The sequence below is a fragment of the Mytilus edulis genome, chromosome 6 (genome assembly GCF_963676685.1).
Source record: "Mytilus edulis chromosome 6, xbMytEdul2.2, whole genome shotgun sequence".
NCBI classification, from domain to species: domain Eukaryota; kingdom Metazoa; phylum Mollusca; class Bivalvia; order Mytilida; family Mytilidae; genus Mytilus; species Mytilus edulis.
Genome location: NC_092349.1, coordinates 62,419,065 through 62,437,962, shown reverse-complemented (window position 1 = coordinate 62,437,962; position 18,898 = coordinate 62,419,065). Strand labels below are relative to the sequence as shown.

The window sequence follows — 18,898 nt, the reverse complement described above, 5'->3', positions numbered from 1 at the left end:
GTAAATGTGTTAATTTAACATGGTTAAAGTCCAGGAATATTACAAATTTCTTGGACATGTTTTTGACCATTTGATACCAGATAGATTTAGAGTTCTTTGAGAAAATATGAGCCCTTTTGTACAAACACATATATTATAGCTTATATTGATCCCTCATAAAACATGTAAAAGGGATATTTATAACATTAAGGGGTTGCCCCCAAACTGATTATGACTTGGATGGAGAATTGTCTCATTGTCAGTCACACATACATAGACCAGATTTAATTATTTCTTGGTGAGCAGGGAAAAAATACTTCAGAAATTTAAAAAATGTCAAAGTACAACTGATAAATCAAGTTTTAATATTGTCAAAACCTACTATTTTATGTTTACAAAAAAAATTTATAATCGCTCGCCTTTACTTTTCAAGCTTCGCCTCAAAAATTTGCAAATTAAATATTTTTTTATTAAAATTTTCAAATCGCTCGCTCGCCCCAAATTTTGGAGTCCAAAAATCTGTAGAACAAAAAAATAAAATTGGTGTGGCCTTAACACTTAAACAGGTCATTAAAGTAGTTAACTTCCCTTGGTATCAGAAAACTTTCCATTAACACTTACACAGCTTATTAAAGTAAGTTACTTCCCTTGGTATCAGAAAACTTTCCATTAACACTTACATAGCTCATTAAAGTAAGTTACGTCCATTGATATCAGAAAACTTTCCATTAACACTTACACAGCTCATTATTCCATTAACACTTAAACAGGTCATTAAAGTAGTTAACCTCCCTTGGTATCAGAAAACTTTCCATTAACACTTGCACATCTCATTAAAGTAAGTTACTTCCCTTGGTATTAGAAGACTTGCATTAACACTAACACAGCTTATTGAAGTAAGTCTGACTTGTGTTCAGAAATAACTGCTTAGTCTGTTTAGGCTGGACAAATTAAACTAAAGGTTACATGTAGGGTGACTTTTATTTATTATTACAAGGACAGTGTCAGATCCATAGTTTTCATAAGGGGGGAGGGGTGGTGACTGACCTAAAGTAGGCCTGCTCCCTAGGCTCCCCTGGACCCGCCTTTGAGGGAATTATATTTTCTCTTACAAATATCTGTGTATGATAAAGCATTTAGTTAACTTATTTCATAGTTATTAACGACAGTTAGTTGAAACATATTTTAGGGTTTAAATTCACTTTAAAATGACAAATTGTTCGGACAGGAGTTTTACAAATTATTGTCTAAATCTTCTCCAAAACAGAAGTTGCAGATTTTTAAAAGATAGAACAAGTTTAAAGACAGATAACCTAGGAAACGTGAATTCCCTGCATATGCTTTGAAACAAACATGGTTTAAACTTATATTAAATATATTACTGACAGTAAGTAAATGATACATAATGTGTTGTAACAATTCTTGTTCAATTTATTTGCAGTGTCTATCTACACTTATCTCCAATGTACCCTACCAGAAAATGAGACCAGGACTGCTGTCTAGAGTGGTTAAACAAGTCAGGAATTTTCTGGGTCATAGAGGTTAGTTGTGTTGATATATTGCATATTTTGTACTAAGGTTTGACAAATATGAAAAGTTTTCCATATTGTTCTTACATATCAATACATATGAACACAAGTTGTCAGAAGGTGGCATGTTGCAAAAAAGGTAGAATTATAGAAAAAAGAGTTATAACCACAAACAATACAGTCGAACCTCGTTGTGTCGAATCTGATTGTGTCGAAGTAATTTTGCGGTCCCGGATAAATTCCCGTTTGAACAATGCATTATTACCTCTGATGAGTCGAACTCGGTTGATTCAAATACTCGGTTAAGTCGAGTAAATTTTATAGTCCCGTCGAAGTAAAATTAATATAAATTGACCCTGATGTCTCGAACTTTGAAAGTAAGAATTTTCAAAAGATGCAGACCTAATGATCATGATGATAAAAATTTAAGTCGGATGTATTTCTTATGTCAATTAATCATTTTCAAAAGAGATTAAAGCTGAGTAAACATAATTGTTTGTATAACAGTTAAAATGACATGTTTATGGTGGCCGCTAATTAACACCTTTGTTGATCGTTCAAGCGGAATGTTAGTGTGTTGAACATTTTTCACATGAGATAAAAACGAAACGAATTTAAATGACCCAAGCCGATATTAAATGAATCGTTAGATTTAAAACTCATTAATTACAATAGATAAAAGGATTAGGACAATTATAATAAATTCATGATAATCTAATGTAAAGCAGACGACCTCATCAGAGACCGTTCAGGACTTATTTCGTGCTGTGCGTGATTTCATAATTTATAGCGACTGACCTTTGTAAATATTTGTGTAGACTATTGATTTTATTTGTGCATGATTTGTATCTATACTCGTGTTTTTAATTATTACGAAGGACCAAAAATGGAGATTGAATGGAAAAGGCACACTGTTCATTGTATCTAGTTTTACACAAATCTCATACCGTATTTCATGCATTCAAAATTTATGACGACACACTTGACCTCAGATGAGTCGAACCTCGGACGAGTCAAATACTTTGGTCCGGTCCCTTCGACTTCGACACAACGAGGTTCGACTGTATATAATAAGCTTTTTGCTATAAAAAAAATAAAATGCACATAGTTGACATTGTTGACAAAATGTTATTTTATTCTTGCAGATCCCAATGTTAGAGTGGCATGTTTAACATGTTTTGGTGCGGTATCTGCCATTCAGCCACCATTAATGGAGGTGTGCCACATCATACAACCATCAAGAACAACATCCCTGTCTCTGTCAAGTTCGACTAAAGACTTACCAAACCCAGTAACAGCAATCAAAACAAATGATCCTGTCGATTCTGGTTTCAGTAGCAACCAGTCACCTGAATCTGGAAATCTTGAGGCTGGGAATGTATCACCTGGTTTATCTACACCATCTCCTGGAATATCTGGTACCCAGACACCTGTGTACGCAGATCCATTGTTACAGAGCCAGGCTTCACAAACCTCATGGTTGATTAAATTATGTGTTAAAAATATTACACCTCAGCCGAGAGGGTTTGGTGAGAATGGAGAGTACTACACAGAACCACTTCCTGTTAGGCTAGAGTCATTACAAGTTTTGGCTCATCTTACTAAAGGATACTTTCCTATCATAAGGTTTGTTTTGTGTGGATTCAGATACAAATATTTCAGAATGATATTTCATATATTTTCATGGGTACTAATTTTTGAGGATTATTGAAAACTTACAGATTCGTGGATATGTATTTTCATAGTTTTGCCAAAGTTTGCATGCAACATTATAGCAGTTTGATATTCATTGAACATTTAATTACTTGGTTCACATGTACCAAAGAAATCCATGAAAATATGTATTGAACGAATAATAATGAATCCACAGTTACTGTCTTTTGTACATCATTTAAATATTTATACTTCATTTAACTACAAATCTATTGCACTTTATCTATCTTAGCAATATTTCTACAGTTTAGCATACAGCCCTTAACAGCAGACAGGTGTCTTTACAATATCTCTAGCTCTAACTAACCTAGAGTCTTAACAAATATTTTTTTACAGACAATCAAAGATCTGCCATTAGACACAAAAATCGACACATGACAAATAGTTACACCGAAACAGTAATCATTAATGGTTTATTGTTGTTCTGTTGAGGTTGTGACGTGGTGATGATGGCTGTATCCATATTTTGACAATTTTACCTTTTATGTCTGTTTTGTGCACACATCGTTATGAATATAATGGAATTTGATGTGACTGTCATACAAGTTAGAGTTTTAGTGCTACAAAACCAGGTTCAATCCACCATTTTCTGCATTTGAGAATGCCTGTACCAAGTCAGGAATATGACAGTTGTTGTCCATTCGTTTGATGTTTCCTCGGAGTTAAATATTTTTGCTATTTTACTTTTTATTTTTACAGGAATAGTTTACCAATATTACGAGATCTGACGTGTAAATGTTTTGAGGACAGTGATGGTGTTATCAGACTACATACATCTAAGGTAACTTGAACTGTTATTTAGACAGAAAACCTGTCTTAGCAGAATGACACAAAAGTAAAAGTCAGAAATAAGTACAAAAACATGTAATAAAAATGATGTAACAGTAGATCAAAATGTCCAAAAGGATTCAGAATATATTTATTTCTGCATAATAAATCATAATTTTGAGATGATTTCTGTCATAAAGATCAGTTTTAAAAAGCAAAAAAAAGGGTTGAAAATAAAATTAAAATTAGTCAATATGAAAATAAGATGAGGTATGATAACCAATATTAAAGACATAGTTATGTCTACCAAAGACCAGCACAATGATGTGAACGACTATACAGGTCACTTAAAGGGCCTTCAACAATGAACAAACCCTGAAACCTTAAAGTTCATTTTTAATGCAAGTTGATGTAAGCTTTCAGGATTTATTAAAAATTTTATGTTCTTTTTATATTTTATAACTCTTGTATTTGACTAGATCTTTTTTCATGTAATTGAATTGTAATAGCTGTCAATTTGAATAGATTAAATAATGTTAATATGTATTTTTATGGTTGTATCTTCAGTTATTGGATGAGTTAACCCAAGCTTTACAAAAAGACATTCAGGCACTTGATCAATCAGATGGAGCTCAGAGACTTTCTTCCACAGAGGTATATATCATTACATTTCGAATGCAATAGTGTATATTTTAGCAAGGAATATTAAAAGTATTATCATTAGGAAACCATATTCAGAAATAATGTTGAAGAAAATCTGAAATATATTTTTAGCTCACCTGGCCCAAAGGGCCAAGTGAGCTTTTCTCATCACTTGGTGTCCGTCGTCCGTCGTCGTGAACTTTTACAAAAATCTTCTCCTCTGAAACTACTGAGCCAAATTTAACCATACTTGGCCACAATCATCATTAGGGTATCTAGTTTATAAACTGTGTCCGGTGACTTGCCAAACCAACCAAGATGACCACCATGGCTAAAAATAGAACATAGGGGTAAAATGTAGATTTTGGCTTATAACTCTGAAACCGCAATAATGTTCAGCAAAATAAGATCTACAAATAAGTCCAAATGACCAAAATGGTCAGTTGACCACTTAAGGAGTTATTGCCCTTTATAGTCAATTTTTAACAATTTTCATTAATTTGGTAAATTTTTGTAAGTTTTTACAAAATATTTTCCTCTGTAACTAAAAGGCCAAGTTTATTACAGATAGAAAAATTGTACGTAGCAAGAATGTTCAGGAAAGTAAAATCTTCAAACACATTACCATCACCAAAACACAAATTTGTCATGAATCCCTGAGTCCTTTGTTTAATATGCACCTAGACCAAGGTGAACGACACAGGCTCTTTAGAGCCTCTAGTTTTATGTTGATGTTTCTGTTGTCTTCCTCTAGAAATCAGAGACCACAAAGTTAAAATATGAATTTTTATCTTTAGTTATAATTCATATCAGGTCAAAACTTTCTTTCATGATGTTTGAATTAAAGAAAGAATATCATTTCCATATTTACCATAAGACAGCAGAGCAGAATAGACTATATGCAAACAGATGAAATCTCTCGCTAATCTGGCACATATTCAGATCTTGTATATTTGATGACATATAAAGCCTGTATGACCAAGTTTTCACAATTAACCAACCTTAAGGTTGCTGTCCGCTTCAGTGGGTCGTTTAATATTTAAAAAAAGCATTTACAATTAATGAAGGATGAATCATTCTGAAGTCTATGCAAGATTAATTTTTGTCTTGATTGGAAATAAAGTGTACAACAATATATCTTTATAAGCATATACATGTAATTGTTTTCCTCTCTTTTAGGTGCACCAGTTTTGGGACTACATATTAAATGGTCCTATTCCTAAGATTCTACAGAGAGAAACACACAACCCAGTAAAAGCTGTTACATGTGATTGTCTGTCTAACATAGGAGCTGATGTATTTAATATTATATCTGTAAGTTATTGTATAGCAATTATCCAAAAAGTTCAAGTTTGATTGCAACTTTTACAAAAGACATACAGCTAAATGAAGTTGTCGGTTGATCGTCAATTTAAAGGTCACCTAACAACATTTATGAAATCAAAGTGACTTGTAATATCTGTCAGTGTGTTTGCTCTTAAACAGAAAATATAAAACAAGAGATCATGATTACTAGTTAGTTCCTACTGGTGATGTCAAAGGGGACTTTAGGTTAACAGTTTAACCATCTGTTATTCTTGCAAATCAGTTTTCCACAGTTTTTTTTATTACTTGAAGGTATTGATTTGATATTTGGTAGAAAGTTTTATGATTACCAGTTACAAATCATGTTTTTGTTTTGTTCCAGTCTGTTGATTTTGTGCAGAGTTATAGTCCTTGTTGAACCAGCTGCAGACCATGACTACAACCTAAGCTCAATAGATCTCTGCTCTACCAACTGGGCTTGTAACATCCATTATGAAATATTAAAAACAGTAGTAAAGCATTTTGATACATGTATTTTCAAATTTCATTGATTCATTAGAATAGAATATAAATTCTTATTTTTTCAGATGGACAAAAGAATGTTATGTATAACTTTGATCTTAGGTTTAACCTCTGATGAAGATAGGGTTGTGAGATCCTCTGCTGTGAGAACACTTGGAGTCTATGTACTGTATACCTGTCTCAGAGAGGTGGGTTTTAGTAATGATAGCTTAATTTGCATGTTGTTAAATAGTTATGATTTAACATGATTAGGCCAGTAAATGAAATGTTGTTTTCTCTGTTAATAACATCTTCTCCCGAAGGAAATATATGATTATTTACTTAAGCTCTTTGTTTGTAGTAATCAGTCTGTTTATTCAATATCTCAATACAGGTCAAAAATATTTAAAACACGTCTGTCTAGTTTATATCATACAACCTTGACCCTTTTTTCGCACTTCTTTGGTCATATATAATTGTTTTTTAAGAAATAACATACTATGGATTCGCTATTCAGTAATGTTTAAAAAGATTAAAATATTACAGTATTCAAGAAATTTTTATGGATAAAATCTTGTTTACCATTAAATTTTCTTTTAATTCTTGATTTTATACAAGGCATTGTTTACAACTAATTGAGTAAATTTTTTAATTCCAGCCTACATTTCGTTTATTTTATTCATATATTGAATTTGACCTCTACACTATATTTCATATAAGTAATTTGATCTCTACACTATGTTTCATAGGATGTGAACTTTGTTGCTGATGCTGCTAATGCTATTCTGACCTGCATGGCTGACAGTAGTTTGAATGTCCGTCTCAAGACAGCATGGTCACTGGCTAATTTATGTGATGCTCTTGTATTGAATAAGTAAGTTGGAAACTAACTTCTTAATTACAATATCAATTTCATAACAATTTTTTATTTTGATTTATTCTGGTCAACAAAAAAACAAACGATGTTCAATGGTTGCAAATCTTAGTGAAAAAAAGATCTATACAATTGTTGCTTATGTTTGGTTGCAACTATGTTCACCCTAATAGAAGCTGATGCATACTAGTAATATATTCAAATGCATAAAAGATTAGGCAGTTAGTTTTCTCAATTGTTTAATATTTTTCATGTGAGGGCCATTTATAGCCGACTATAACTTATGGGTATTTCTCATTGTTGAAGGCTGTACTGTTGCCTATAATTGCTTACATCAATTACATTTGAACTTTGGTGTATAGTTTTCTCATTGGTAATCATACCATTATCTCCTTTTTAGCTCACCTGGCCCGAAGGGCCAAGTGAGCTTTTCTCATCACTTGGCGTCCGTCGTCCGTCGTCCGTCGTCGTCGTCGTCGTCGTCGTCCGTCGTCGTTAACTTTTACAAAAATCTTCTCCTCTGAAACTACTGGGCCAAATTAAACTAAACTTGGCCACAATCATCATTGGGGTATCTAGTTTAAAAAATGTGTGGCGTGACCTGGCCAACCAACCAAGATGGCCGCCATGGCTAAAAATAGAACATAGGGGTAAAATGCAGTTTTTGGCTTATAACTCAAAAACCAAAGCATTTAGAGCAAATCTGACATGGGGTAAAATTGTTTATCAGGTCAAAATCTATCTGCTCTCAAATTTTCAGATGAATCCGACAACCCGTTGTTGGATTGCTGCCCCTGAATTGGTAATTTTCGGGAATTTTTGCTGTTTTCGGTTATTATCTTGAATATTATTATAGATAGAGATAAACTGTAAACAGCAATAATGTTAAGCAAAGTAATATTTACAAATAAGTCAACATGACCAAAATGGTCAGTTGACCCCTTTAGGAGTTATTGACCTTTATAGTCAATTTTTAACCATTTTTCGTAAATCTTAGTAATCTTTTACAAAAATTTTCTCCTCTGAAACTACTGGGCCAAATTAATCCAAACTTGGCCACAATCATCTTTGGGGTATCTAGTTTAAAAAGTGTGTGGCGTGACCCGGCCAACCAACCAAGATGGCCGCCATGGCTAAAAATAGAACATAGGGGTAAAATGCAGTTTTTGGCTTATAACTCAAAAACCAAAGCATTTAGAGCAAATCTGAAAAGGGGTAAAAGTGTTTATCAGGTCAAGATCTATCTGCCCTGAAATTTTCAGATGAATCAGACAACTGGTTGTTAGGTTGCTGCCCCTGAATTGGTAATTTTAAGGAAATTTTGCTGTTTTTGGTTATTATCTTGAATATTATTATAGATAGAGATAAACTGTAAACAGCAATAATGTTCAGCAAAGTAAGATCTACAAATAAGTCAACATGACCAAAATGGTCAATTGACCCCTTGAGGAGTCATTTCCCTTTATAGTCATTTTTTACAAATTTTTCGTAAATTTTTGTAATCTTTTACAAAAATCTTCTCCTCTGAAAATATTGGGTCAAATTTAACCAAACTTAGCTACAATCATCATTAGGATATCTTGTTCAAAAAATTTGTGCTGTGACCAAGCCAACCATTCAAGATGGCCGCCATGGCTAAAAATAGAACATAGGGGTAAAATGTAGATTTTGGCTTATAACTCAAAAACCAAAGCATTTAGAGCAAATCTGACGCTTTTTAAATTGTTCATCAGGTGAAGATCTATCTGCCCTGGAATTTTCAGATGTATCGGACAACCTGTTGTTAGGTTGCTGCCCCAAAATTGGTAATTTTTAAAAGAAATTTTGCCGTTTTTGGTTATTATCTTGAATATTATTATAGATAGAGATAAACTGTAAACAGCAATAGTGTTCAGCAAAATAAGATCTAAAAATAAGTCAACATGACCAAAATGGTCAGTTGACCCCTAAAGGGGTTATTGCCCATTATAGTCAATTTTCAACAATTTTCCCTAAATTGGTAAATTTTTGTAAATTTTACAAAATTTTTTCCTCTGTATCTTAAGGACCAAGTTTAGAAAATTGTAAGTATCTTAAATATTATCATAGATAGAGATAAAATGTAAACAGCAATAATGTAAGTATTTTGGTTTCTTGTTCAACAGATTCTGAAGTTTGAATGTCAATTTCGAATTCCAAAAATCATTGATATAGACTTTGTCCCCTTTCACAGGTAATATGCATGTGTCAGGGGCGGATCCAGACATTTAAAAAAAGGGTGTGTGTGTGTTCCAACTATTAGTCCCCATTCAAATGCATTGATCGTTAAAAAAAAGGGGTGTTCCAATCTCAATTCAAGGCTATGCTCCTTAAACGATATAACTCTAAAAGTTATAAATAAATCAGATTTTGAATATAATTTTCAATTTAATCCTTGAAAAGAAGTCTAGATTCCTAAAATAACTTATAAATTTATGTTTTTTTTTATTTGTCCCAAAACATTTAAATTCATTTAATTACTGCCCTTTTATGATTATTTTATTAAAATATAACTAATTTATATTCTTTTTACAATTTACATTTTTAGAGAAAAATAACTTATAAAAGGATAATTCAAAGGGAAGTAACAGTTTTTCCAATACACAAAAGTTTTTAATACACATGATACACAACGGCAGTTAGCCAGAGGTAAACATTGTTGATTACCAGTATGTTTGACACCCAAGCTGTCAAGTGAAGCCATATAATTATACATCTTCTTTCATTTACAGGTAAAATTTAATACCCTACAGTAGTCATAATAGTAGAAATTATCAAAAATGGCAGCTGAAAATTTTCATTCATGAAATATTTCATACAGAGGATTTTTTTCTCCTTAACTGGATGAGACCCCTAAAAACAGGATTATTGTACTCCTGTCGGGAGGTTCACATTCTTAGAATAAAGACCCATGTTTTCAGTGTCATTAATTTTTTGGTTTCAGTCATCATATTTATTGGACTTTGTTGTTTTTAGTTTTTTTTGTGGTAATAAGATATAGCAAAAAGAAACTCTTCAATGAAAAGTCAGAATTCTTTTTCTGGTCTTAAAGGTACAGTAAGGAGGAGTTTGCTCAAGTTTTAAACTATAATAGGGACACATAAACTGCTTTGTATTTCAGATATAATATAGATGAATATGATCAACATAGTTAAATGAAAAATTTTAATAGCTAGCATTCTAAATTTAGAATGAAAGAAGCTAGATAACAATGAACAGGTTGGGAACAAATGATCACAAATCCTCTATACGGTGATTATTCCTAAGCTAAACAATAGATTGCATGTTTTGTCACTTTTGCAGAAATCTGGTCATCCCAATTTTTAGTAAGTGCAATAATTGATGCATGTTATGCTAGAGATTATAGCCAATATAACTAAAAAATGCCATTCTGCCCTAATTTGTTTTAAATCCAATCTAAACAAAAATACCCCTCTATAGATGAATAATTGTATGCCTCTTTAAAAGAAGGGTTATCCCTCTATACAGGTATAATCGCCATATAGAGGGTTTGTTACCAACCTGATGAAAGGGAAAAAATTATACAGATTTATAAATGACAGCAAATAATATTACCTGATGAAAATAGTTTACACATTATTTTGCTGTTAATATTTATTTTACTGCGTTTTGCAGTTGAAAATATAGTAGCATACAACTAAATGTATCTAATTTGCAAACCCTTATAAATTTTACTCTCAATACTTTACATGTTCTCAAATTATTATGTTGTCGTGAAAACATATTCTTGTTAAAGACTTACAATACACCCTATTGCTATTTGTCCGCCATTACTGGATATCACACAGGTTCCTGTAAAATGTTGACGTCATAAAACAAAATATCTGACGCCATAATGGATAAGTGATTGTTGTATGTGTCAAAAGTTCAAGCGGCCGGGTCAGCCGGGATTAGCGATAAGGTGTATGTAAAAGAGAAGGATGAAGCTAAAAAGAAGTTTTCAATGGAAATATTAAATTCATTAAAAATATTTTAACCATTTGAGTTTTGTTTGTTGGAACTTGTGTACTGATATACTTTATTTGTAATTCTACAAAATAACAATTGAAACATCTGTTATCAGACTTGCCAACTATCCCGATTTTCACGGTATCATCCTGATTTTCATACCTTTACCCGAATCCTGATATCAGGATCATAAATCAGGTCAAAATCCCAAATTATTGGTTTCAAATTTTATTTTTTTCTGGTCCATTCAAATGAATGTTTAATTTTACGTGGGGACATATAATGACAAGTTAAAGACCCTATGCTAATCAACAGTCACAACAGGTGTCATAATTTGTTATTGCATGTAATTGGATTACCTGATGGGTCAACAATCTTCACTAATTAATATTTGCTGGGACTATCATACTTTCCTTTAGTATAATATAAACCTAGTGCCCACCCGGCCAGATATTTGTAAACAGAAATTTGGTCATACAGCCTTTCATATTTAATCAATTTATCATATGAGCACAATTTGCACCATTTACCGTATGTGTAAGCCTACTCCGGTAAGAGCACCTCTGAATACAAAGAAAGATAACTCAAATTTTATTAATTTTCTCATTTTAAAACGGACTATATCAAAATCTGTTTTCATTCAGGACATATAGGTTTAGGTTTCTTTGAGTCATGATAGGTCTTTGGAGGTAGAAAATGGGGGTCTTCCCTTTGTATCCTTTTATTATTAATAGAATGCCACCAAAATTAATTATATTGCATGACGAAATATACTTATTTTACATCACACACATATTTGTTGAATATTTGGAATTGTGTGGTTAATTTATTGAGCAGTTCCAATAGTTTTTCAGTCAGACGTTTCCGATAATCAATGTATCTTGCAAAATCTTGTAAAGTCTAAGATTTTATCAATTTTATAGTGAAAAACTGATCACATTTATTTCACGTTAGATATACTGTTTCCAGATTTAATATGCGGCAGACATTAGCTGTGAATGGGGATGAAGGCTGTAATTCAAACATGATAAAAAAGAAACGGAAATACTATAATGTTCCTGATTTTATTTCCTGATTTTATTTCTGTTGTTCATGTTGTTAGGAAATTACTTGTGAAGTTATTTAAGTTATGACGTCATATTCAATGTAAACAAAGAAACGCTGTTATCAGGTTACGATTTTTTCATACCAAACAATAATTAAAAAGGAATTGGTATTGAATTCCTTCCTATATTTTACTAGACTGATAAATATATATATTTTATTGAAAGTCTGAAAACATATTTTACTAGACTGATAAATATATATATTTTATTGAAAGTCTGAAAATATGTTAATGATTTTGAGTTCATTAGCAGAATGAAAACATTCAGGAAATTTTCCTGATCATTTTTATGGCCCACAAGGAAGTTGTCGGTGCCATATAGCTTTACCCTTGTCTGAAATCCCAAAATTCTGAAATTCCGTAATTCCGAATTCCGTTAGTCCGTAATTCCGAAATTCCATCATTCCGTCATTCCGCAACAAATGAGTTTTTTTCTAAACGCCTTCAGATATTGGGCTGATTTTTGGTATGTGAGTTAACCATCATGATGTGTTACAGATCAAGTTTAAGTTTCGTTCCGCTCAGCTAATTTTTGTCGAAATTACGGGCTTTTGACTTTCATAAATTGTTGAAAATCACAGTTATACATACTTTTTTTCTAAATGCCTTCAGATATTGGGCTGATTTTTGGTATGTGAGTTAACCATGATGTGTTACAGATCAAGTCTAAGTTTCGTTCCGCTCCGCTAATTTTTGCCGACATTATGGTCTTTGGACTTTGATAACTTGTTGAAAATCACAGTTATACGTACTTTTCATGCCCCACCTACGATAGTAGAGGGGCATTATGTTTTCTGGTCTGTGCCTCCATTCGTTCGTCTGTGCGTCCGTTCATCCCATTTCAGGTTAAAGTTTTTGGTCAAGGTAGTTTTTGATGAAGTTGAAGACCAATCCACTTAAAACTTAGTACACATGTTCCCCATGATATGATCTTTCTAATTTTAATGCCAATTTATAGTTTTGAGCCCAATTTCATGGTCCACTGAACATAGAAAATGAAAGTGCAAAGTTCAGGTTAAAGTTTTTGATCAAGGTAGTTTTTGATGGAAGTTATAGTGACATCTACTTGAAACTTAGTACACATAGTCCCTATGATATGATCTTTCTAATTTTAAATCCAAATTAAAGTTTTGACCCCAATTTCACGGTCCACTGAACATAGAAAATTGTAGTGCGAGTGGGGCATCGGTGTACTATGGACACATTCTTGTTTTCTAAATGCCTTCAAATATTGGGCTGATTTTAAGTATGTGAGTTAACCATGATGAGTTACAGATCAAGTTTAACTTTTGTTCCGCCCTGCTAATTATTGCAGAAATTATGGGCTTTGGACTTCTGATAAATTGTTGAAAATAACAGTTATACAGACTTTTTTTCTATAAGCCTCCACATTTTGAGCTGATTTTTGATATGTGAGACTACCATCATGTTTGTGTCCATATGTGTTATTCAAATTGCAATACTGCTTAATTAAATATACACAAATGCACTAGCAATACCAATTTCTGAAATGGTCATTTCCTTATTTAACCAAAGGCTACATGTTTAGAAACTATAATTGCACTTTGATATATTATTTTATTCAAATATATGAAGCATAAATATATAGATATAGCTATAAATATGTCTGAACAAGTGACAACTCTATGGCAGAAAACACATATTATATTCATGATATATATAAAGGTACTATGTCTACCCCAATCATATTAGCTCTCATTATGTAATTGTTCATCTAGCCTTTCTTTTATCACACTATGCATTTATAACATTTTGTCCTCGTTATTGTACATTGTTTGCATATGTATTTTTAGATTTTTAAAGATGCCAAGAAGAAAAAATTGGAGGGCAGCTGAGGCTAAACGTGGTGTGAAAAACCCAAAGAAACAGAGACTGACGGACTTGACTGGGGATACTGGCCCCATTAACAGTACAGAGTTCGACCTTGACATAGGTGATACTGACACCCTCAACAACAGTAACTCAAATAACATGGGGGATACTGACCTCCACACAAATATAAACAACAGTAACTCAAATAACATGGGGAATACTGACCTCCACACAAATATAAACAACAGTAACTCAAAAAATATGGGGGATACTGACCTCCACTCAAATGCAAACAACAGTAACTTGAAACTACTTGAAAAATCTGAATTGAAAACACTTGAAATATCTGAACTGAATATACTTGAAATATCTGAATTGAATAAACTTGAAATATCTGAACTGAATATACTTGAACTATCTGATTTGAATAAACTTGAAATATCTGAATTAAATAAACATGAACTATCTGATTTGAATCAAAACAGTAACAATAACTGTGCAAAAGAATTGAATGAAAACAGTAACAATTACTGTGCAAAAGAATTGAATCAAAACAGTAACAATTACTGTGCAAAAGAAACTTGTCAAATACAAACAGATATTCTGTCAAATGAATCAAACAATAGTTATGCAAGAAAAGATTCTCATATTAATATCCAAACTGATCTGTTGCAAGACCAAAATGAACAATCTAAAAATAATTTAGAAGAAGTATCTGATTATTCTAATTCTTTTAATGCAAAATTTCTGAAATTTGGAACTTTTGACCAATATGCCACAAAATTTGCTGATCAAAGCAGGGGAAACCAATGTACTTGTAATTGCTTAGTTTTCTTGTCACTTTCTACATCAAATTTTGATTCAAACACACTGAACCTGGATTACATTTTGAATAAAGGTGATGATATTTACAGGAAGCATGTTCAAGAATTAACAACACAGGGATTATTTAAAAATATGCTTTTAAATTTTGATGAAATTCCTGTCAAAATAGAAATTCCTGAAGGGATTTTTATAATTAACAAACAAAATATTCTGTTTGGTCTAGCTTTACAGTACCAAGAGTTGACTGGATTTCTAACATTACAAGAAGCAATTCAAAATTGTATAAAACAGTCTAACAAATTTCTTATTTTGATCGGAGCCATATGTTCGGCAGTTTATTATTTTAATCATACATACTATTTTTTTGACACTCATTCTCATTCAGAATGTACACTGAATAATCCATTAGATTCCTCTGGCAAAAGTATTTTGATTGGATTTACTGACTTGCATGACCTCCTCAGTTACTTATATGCTTTTTACACAAGTTTACAAATTGATTTAGACTCTCAATTTGAAATTTTACCTGTAAGTATCAGTAGTATAGATACTGACAAAGATGTGACCAAGCAGATTAAGAATTATTTCGATGATCAGAAACTAAGGAACACAAAACAAACAAAAGTTTCCTACCAGTATATGAAGGTACCCAAATTTGTATATATGAAAAACTACATGCAAAATAGAAGAAAAAATAAAAAATTAAAGGAAAAAGAATTAAATGCAAAAAGATATTCCAGAAAAGATAAAAATTATAGAAAAACTGAAGCAGATAAAAAAAAGTCTCGGAGAGATGATTCTGATATAAGGCAGATAGAGAGAAAAAGAGAACTTTCTTCTAAAAGAGAGGCTAGAAAGAACGAAGATTTCAAAAAAACAGAACTGGCTGCTAAAAGAGAGGCTAGAAAGAATGAAGATTTCAAAAAAACAGAACTGGCTGCTAAAAGAGAGGCTAGAAAGAATGAAAATTTCAAAAAAACAGAACTGGCTGCTAAAAGAGAGGCTAGAAAGAACGAAGATTTCAAAAAAACAGAACTTGCTGCTAAAAGAGAGGCTAGAAAGAATGAAGATTTCAAAAAAACAGAACTGGCTGCTAAAAGAGAGGCTAGAAAGAATGAAAATTTCAAAAAAACAGAACTGGCTGCTAAAAGAGAGGCTAGAAAGAACGAAGATTTCAAAAAAACAGAACTGGCTGCTAAAAGAGAGGCTAGAAAAAATGAAGATTTCAAAAAAAGAGAACTTGCTGCTAAAAGAAAAGTTAGAAACGATGAAAATTATAGAAGGGCTGAAGCGGAAAGTAAGAAGTCTCAAAGAGATAATTCTGATATAAGACAGATGGAAAGACAAAGAGAACTTGCTTCTAAAAGAGAGGCTAGAAAGAATGAAGATTTCAAAACAAACGAAACAGAAAAGAAAAAAATTGCCAGACAAGATGAAGACTACAGAAAACATGAGTCTGAACGTGACTTCCACCGAAAAAAAGAATATAGGTCAAATCCAGAAAATTTAGAAAATGAGCGTTTGAAGAAACAAAGTTCCAGACAGAAAAACCTAGATATAGACAGATTTTATGAAAAGACAGTCAAAAGTACTAAAAGAAAAAACATTGATTTTACAGATCACGAAAAAGACCTAAAAAAGAAAAGAACTCAGGGTATAACCCTTGATGCTTGCATAAGAAATTTTAAAACAAAAATAAATCAAGGTCCTACATATATATGTACTTCATGTCATCAAACTTGGTTCTGTGATTCTGTAGTAAATTCTAAAACTGTCAAAACGAACACTCCTGCTAACATGACTCATTGCTTTACTAATTTTAAATCTGTACAGCACATAGAATGGATATGCCACACTTGTCTAAATGCAATTAAAAGACAAAAAATACCTCGTTTTGCAATAGCAAATAAAATGGGATTTCCTCAAAAACCAAAAGAATTAAATTTGTATCCTTTAGAAGAGAGACTATTATCATTAAGAATTCCTTTTATGCAGATTCGACAGTTGCCTAGAGGTGGACAGTTATCAGTTAAAGGCAATGTTGTAAATGTGCCTGTTGAAGTTCAACCTACAATAAATTCTCTTCCACATACAATAGAGAAATCAGGTACAATATCAGTTAAATTGAAGAAAAAGCTTGAATTCAAAAAATGTGATTTTAGTGAAAATGTCAGACCATTTGCTGTCATTTGTGCATTACATTATTTAATGAGAACAAGTGACTTGTACAAGTCTTCTGGGATTGAAATAAATGATGATTGGATTACAGAAATAGCAAAAATAAATGAAGAAGAAACACAAAATGAAAACAATAGTACAGAACAAGAGGATCATCAGGATGAAAATGATTCAGTCGATGACTCCGATCATTTCAGTGAAGTAGATGAAAGTGAAACGCATGTTGGAAACACAGATACACTGTTAGATCACATTCCAGACGACAATCCACTATGTGATACAGGTTTAACTTTTGCTCCTGGTGAAGGTCAACGACCAATTAGTCTCTACAGTGATCCTGATGCAGAGTACTTATCTTTTCCAACTATATTTTGTGGTCAAAGAAGGCCAGATAATAAAGACAGGTCTGTTTCTGTTCACTATACTGATATTGTCAAATGGGAACTAAGGTCCATGGATAGGAGAGTAGCACAGTCTGTACCAAACATTTTTTTTAAGTTAAAGAAAATTCAGTTAAAAAACATAAGTGATAAGGTCAATCTTGCTCTGAGAAGGTGTCAATCAGAAGGAAAACAATGGACAGCAAAAGATGTACTGAATCCTAATACTGTGAATGATCTTGTAAGATTGGATGAAGGTTATTATATCTTTAGAAGTTTAAGAAACTCTCCAGTATACCTTGAAAAGAGGAAAAAAGATTTGTTTGCAATGATTAGACAGTTGGGTCTTCCAACGTGGTTTGGCTCTCTTTCATCTGCAGACACTAACTGGAAAGATTTGTTACGAATTCTTGGCAAATTAAATGATGGAAAAGAGTATACTGACAACGAATTGGAAGAAATGGATTGGAATCAGAAATCTAAACTTGTTCAGAAAGACCCTGTGACATGCTCTAGATATTTTGATTATCGTGTCCAACAGTTTATCAACTTGGTGTTGAAAAGTGATCATGATCCTATTGGGAAATTGACAGATTTTTTTTATAGGGTTGAATTTCAACAGAGAGGTTCACCACATATTCATATCTTAATTTGGATTGAAAATGCACCAGTATATGAAAGTGATTCAAATGAAGAAGTTGTAGCATTTATTGATAAATATGTCTCCTGTTCACTTTTAGAAAATGACAGTTTAGTCAATTTGCAAGTTCATAAACATTCAAAAACGTGCAGAAAAAAAGGTCACCCAATTTGTCGTTTTGGTTTTCCCCTTCCACCTATGAAAGCAACAGTAATTTTAGAACCTTTGGGAGAAAATGATGACATAGAAAAATACAAGGCTATATATAAAGAAATACAAAACGAAATTAATACACTTCACAATTCTGAAGATATAGACCAGATGACATATGATATGTTTTTAGATGACGTGTTACAAATGAATGATGAAAATTACATTAAGGCCATTAGAAGCAACTTGAATGGTCCAAAAGTTTTTCTCAAACGAAAACCATCTGAAGTCCGTGTTAATGGTTACATGAAAACTGTGTTGATAGCCTGGCAAGCAAATCATGATTTACAGTTTGTTTTAGATGCATTTGCATGTGCAGTGTATATTGTTTCATACATAAGTAAGTCACAAAAAGGTATGAGTGCATTACTAGACCAAGCAGCAAAAGAAGCACGACAGGGAAATTTAGACTTGAAGCATCAAGTAAGA

At 32.3% G+C, this 18,898-nt stretch overlaps 1 protein-coding gene across 2 annotated transcripts in view; it reads left to right on the top strand.

Moving 5' to 3' along the window:
- The window catches only part of LOC139528057 (HEAT repeat-containing protein 6-like), a 42,785-nt gene that overhangs the window by 12,457 nt on the left and 11,430 nt on the right, over positions 1-18,898 (top strand). For both annotated transcript variants that reach the window (XM_071323861.1, XM_071323862.1), the window contains exons 11-17: positions 1,421-1,520; positions 2,654-3,134; positions 3,921-4,002; positions 4,557-4,643; positions 5,811-5,945; positions 6,524-6,646; positions 7,187-7,311. In XM_071323861.1, coding sequence (XP_071179962.1) covers positions 1,421-1,520; positions 2,654-3,134; positions 3,921-4,002; positions 4,557-4,643; positions 5,811-5,945; positions 6,524-6,646; positions 7,187-7,311 — 1,133 coding nt within the window. The remainder of the gene's footprint in view (positions 1-1,420; positions 1,521-2,653; positions 3,135-3,920; positions 4,003-4,556; positions 4,644-5,810; positions 5,946-6,523; positions 6,647-7,186; positions 7,312-18,898) is intronic.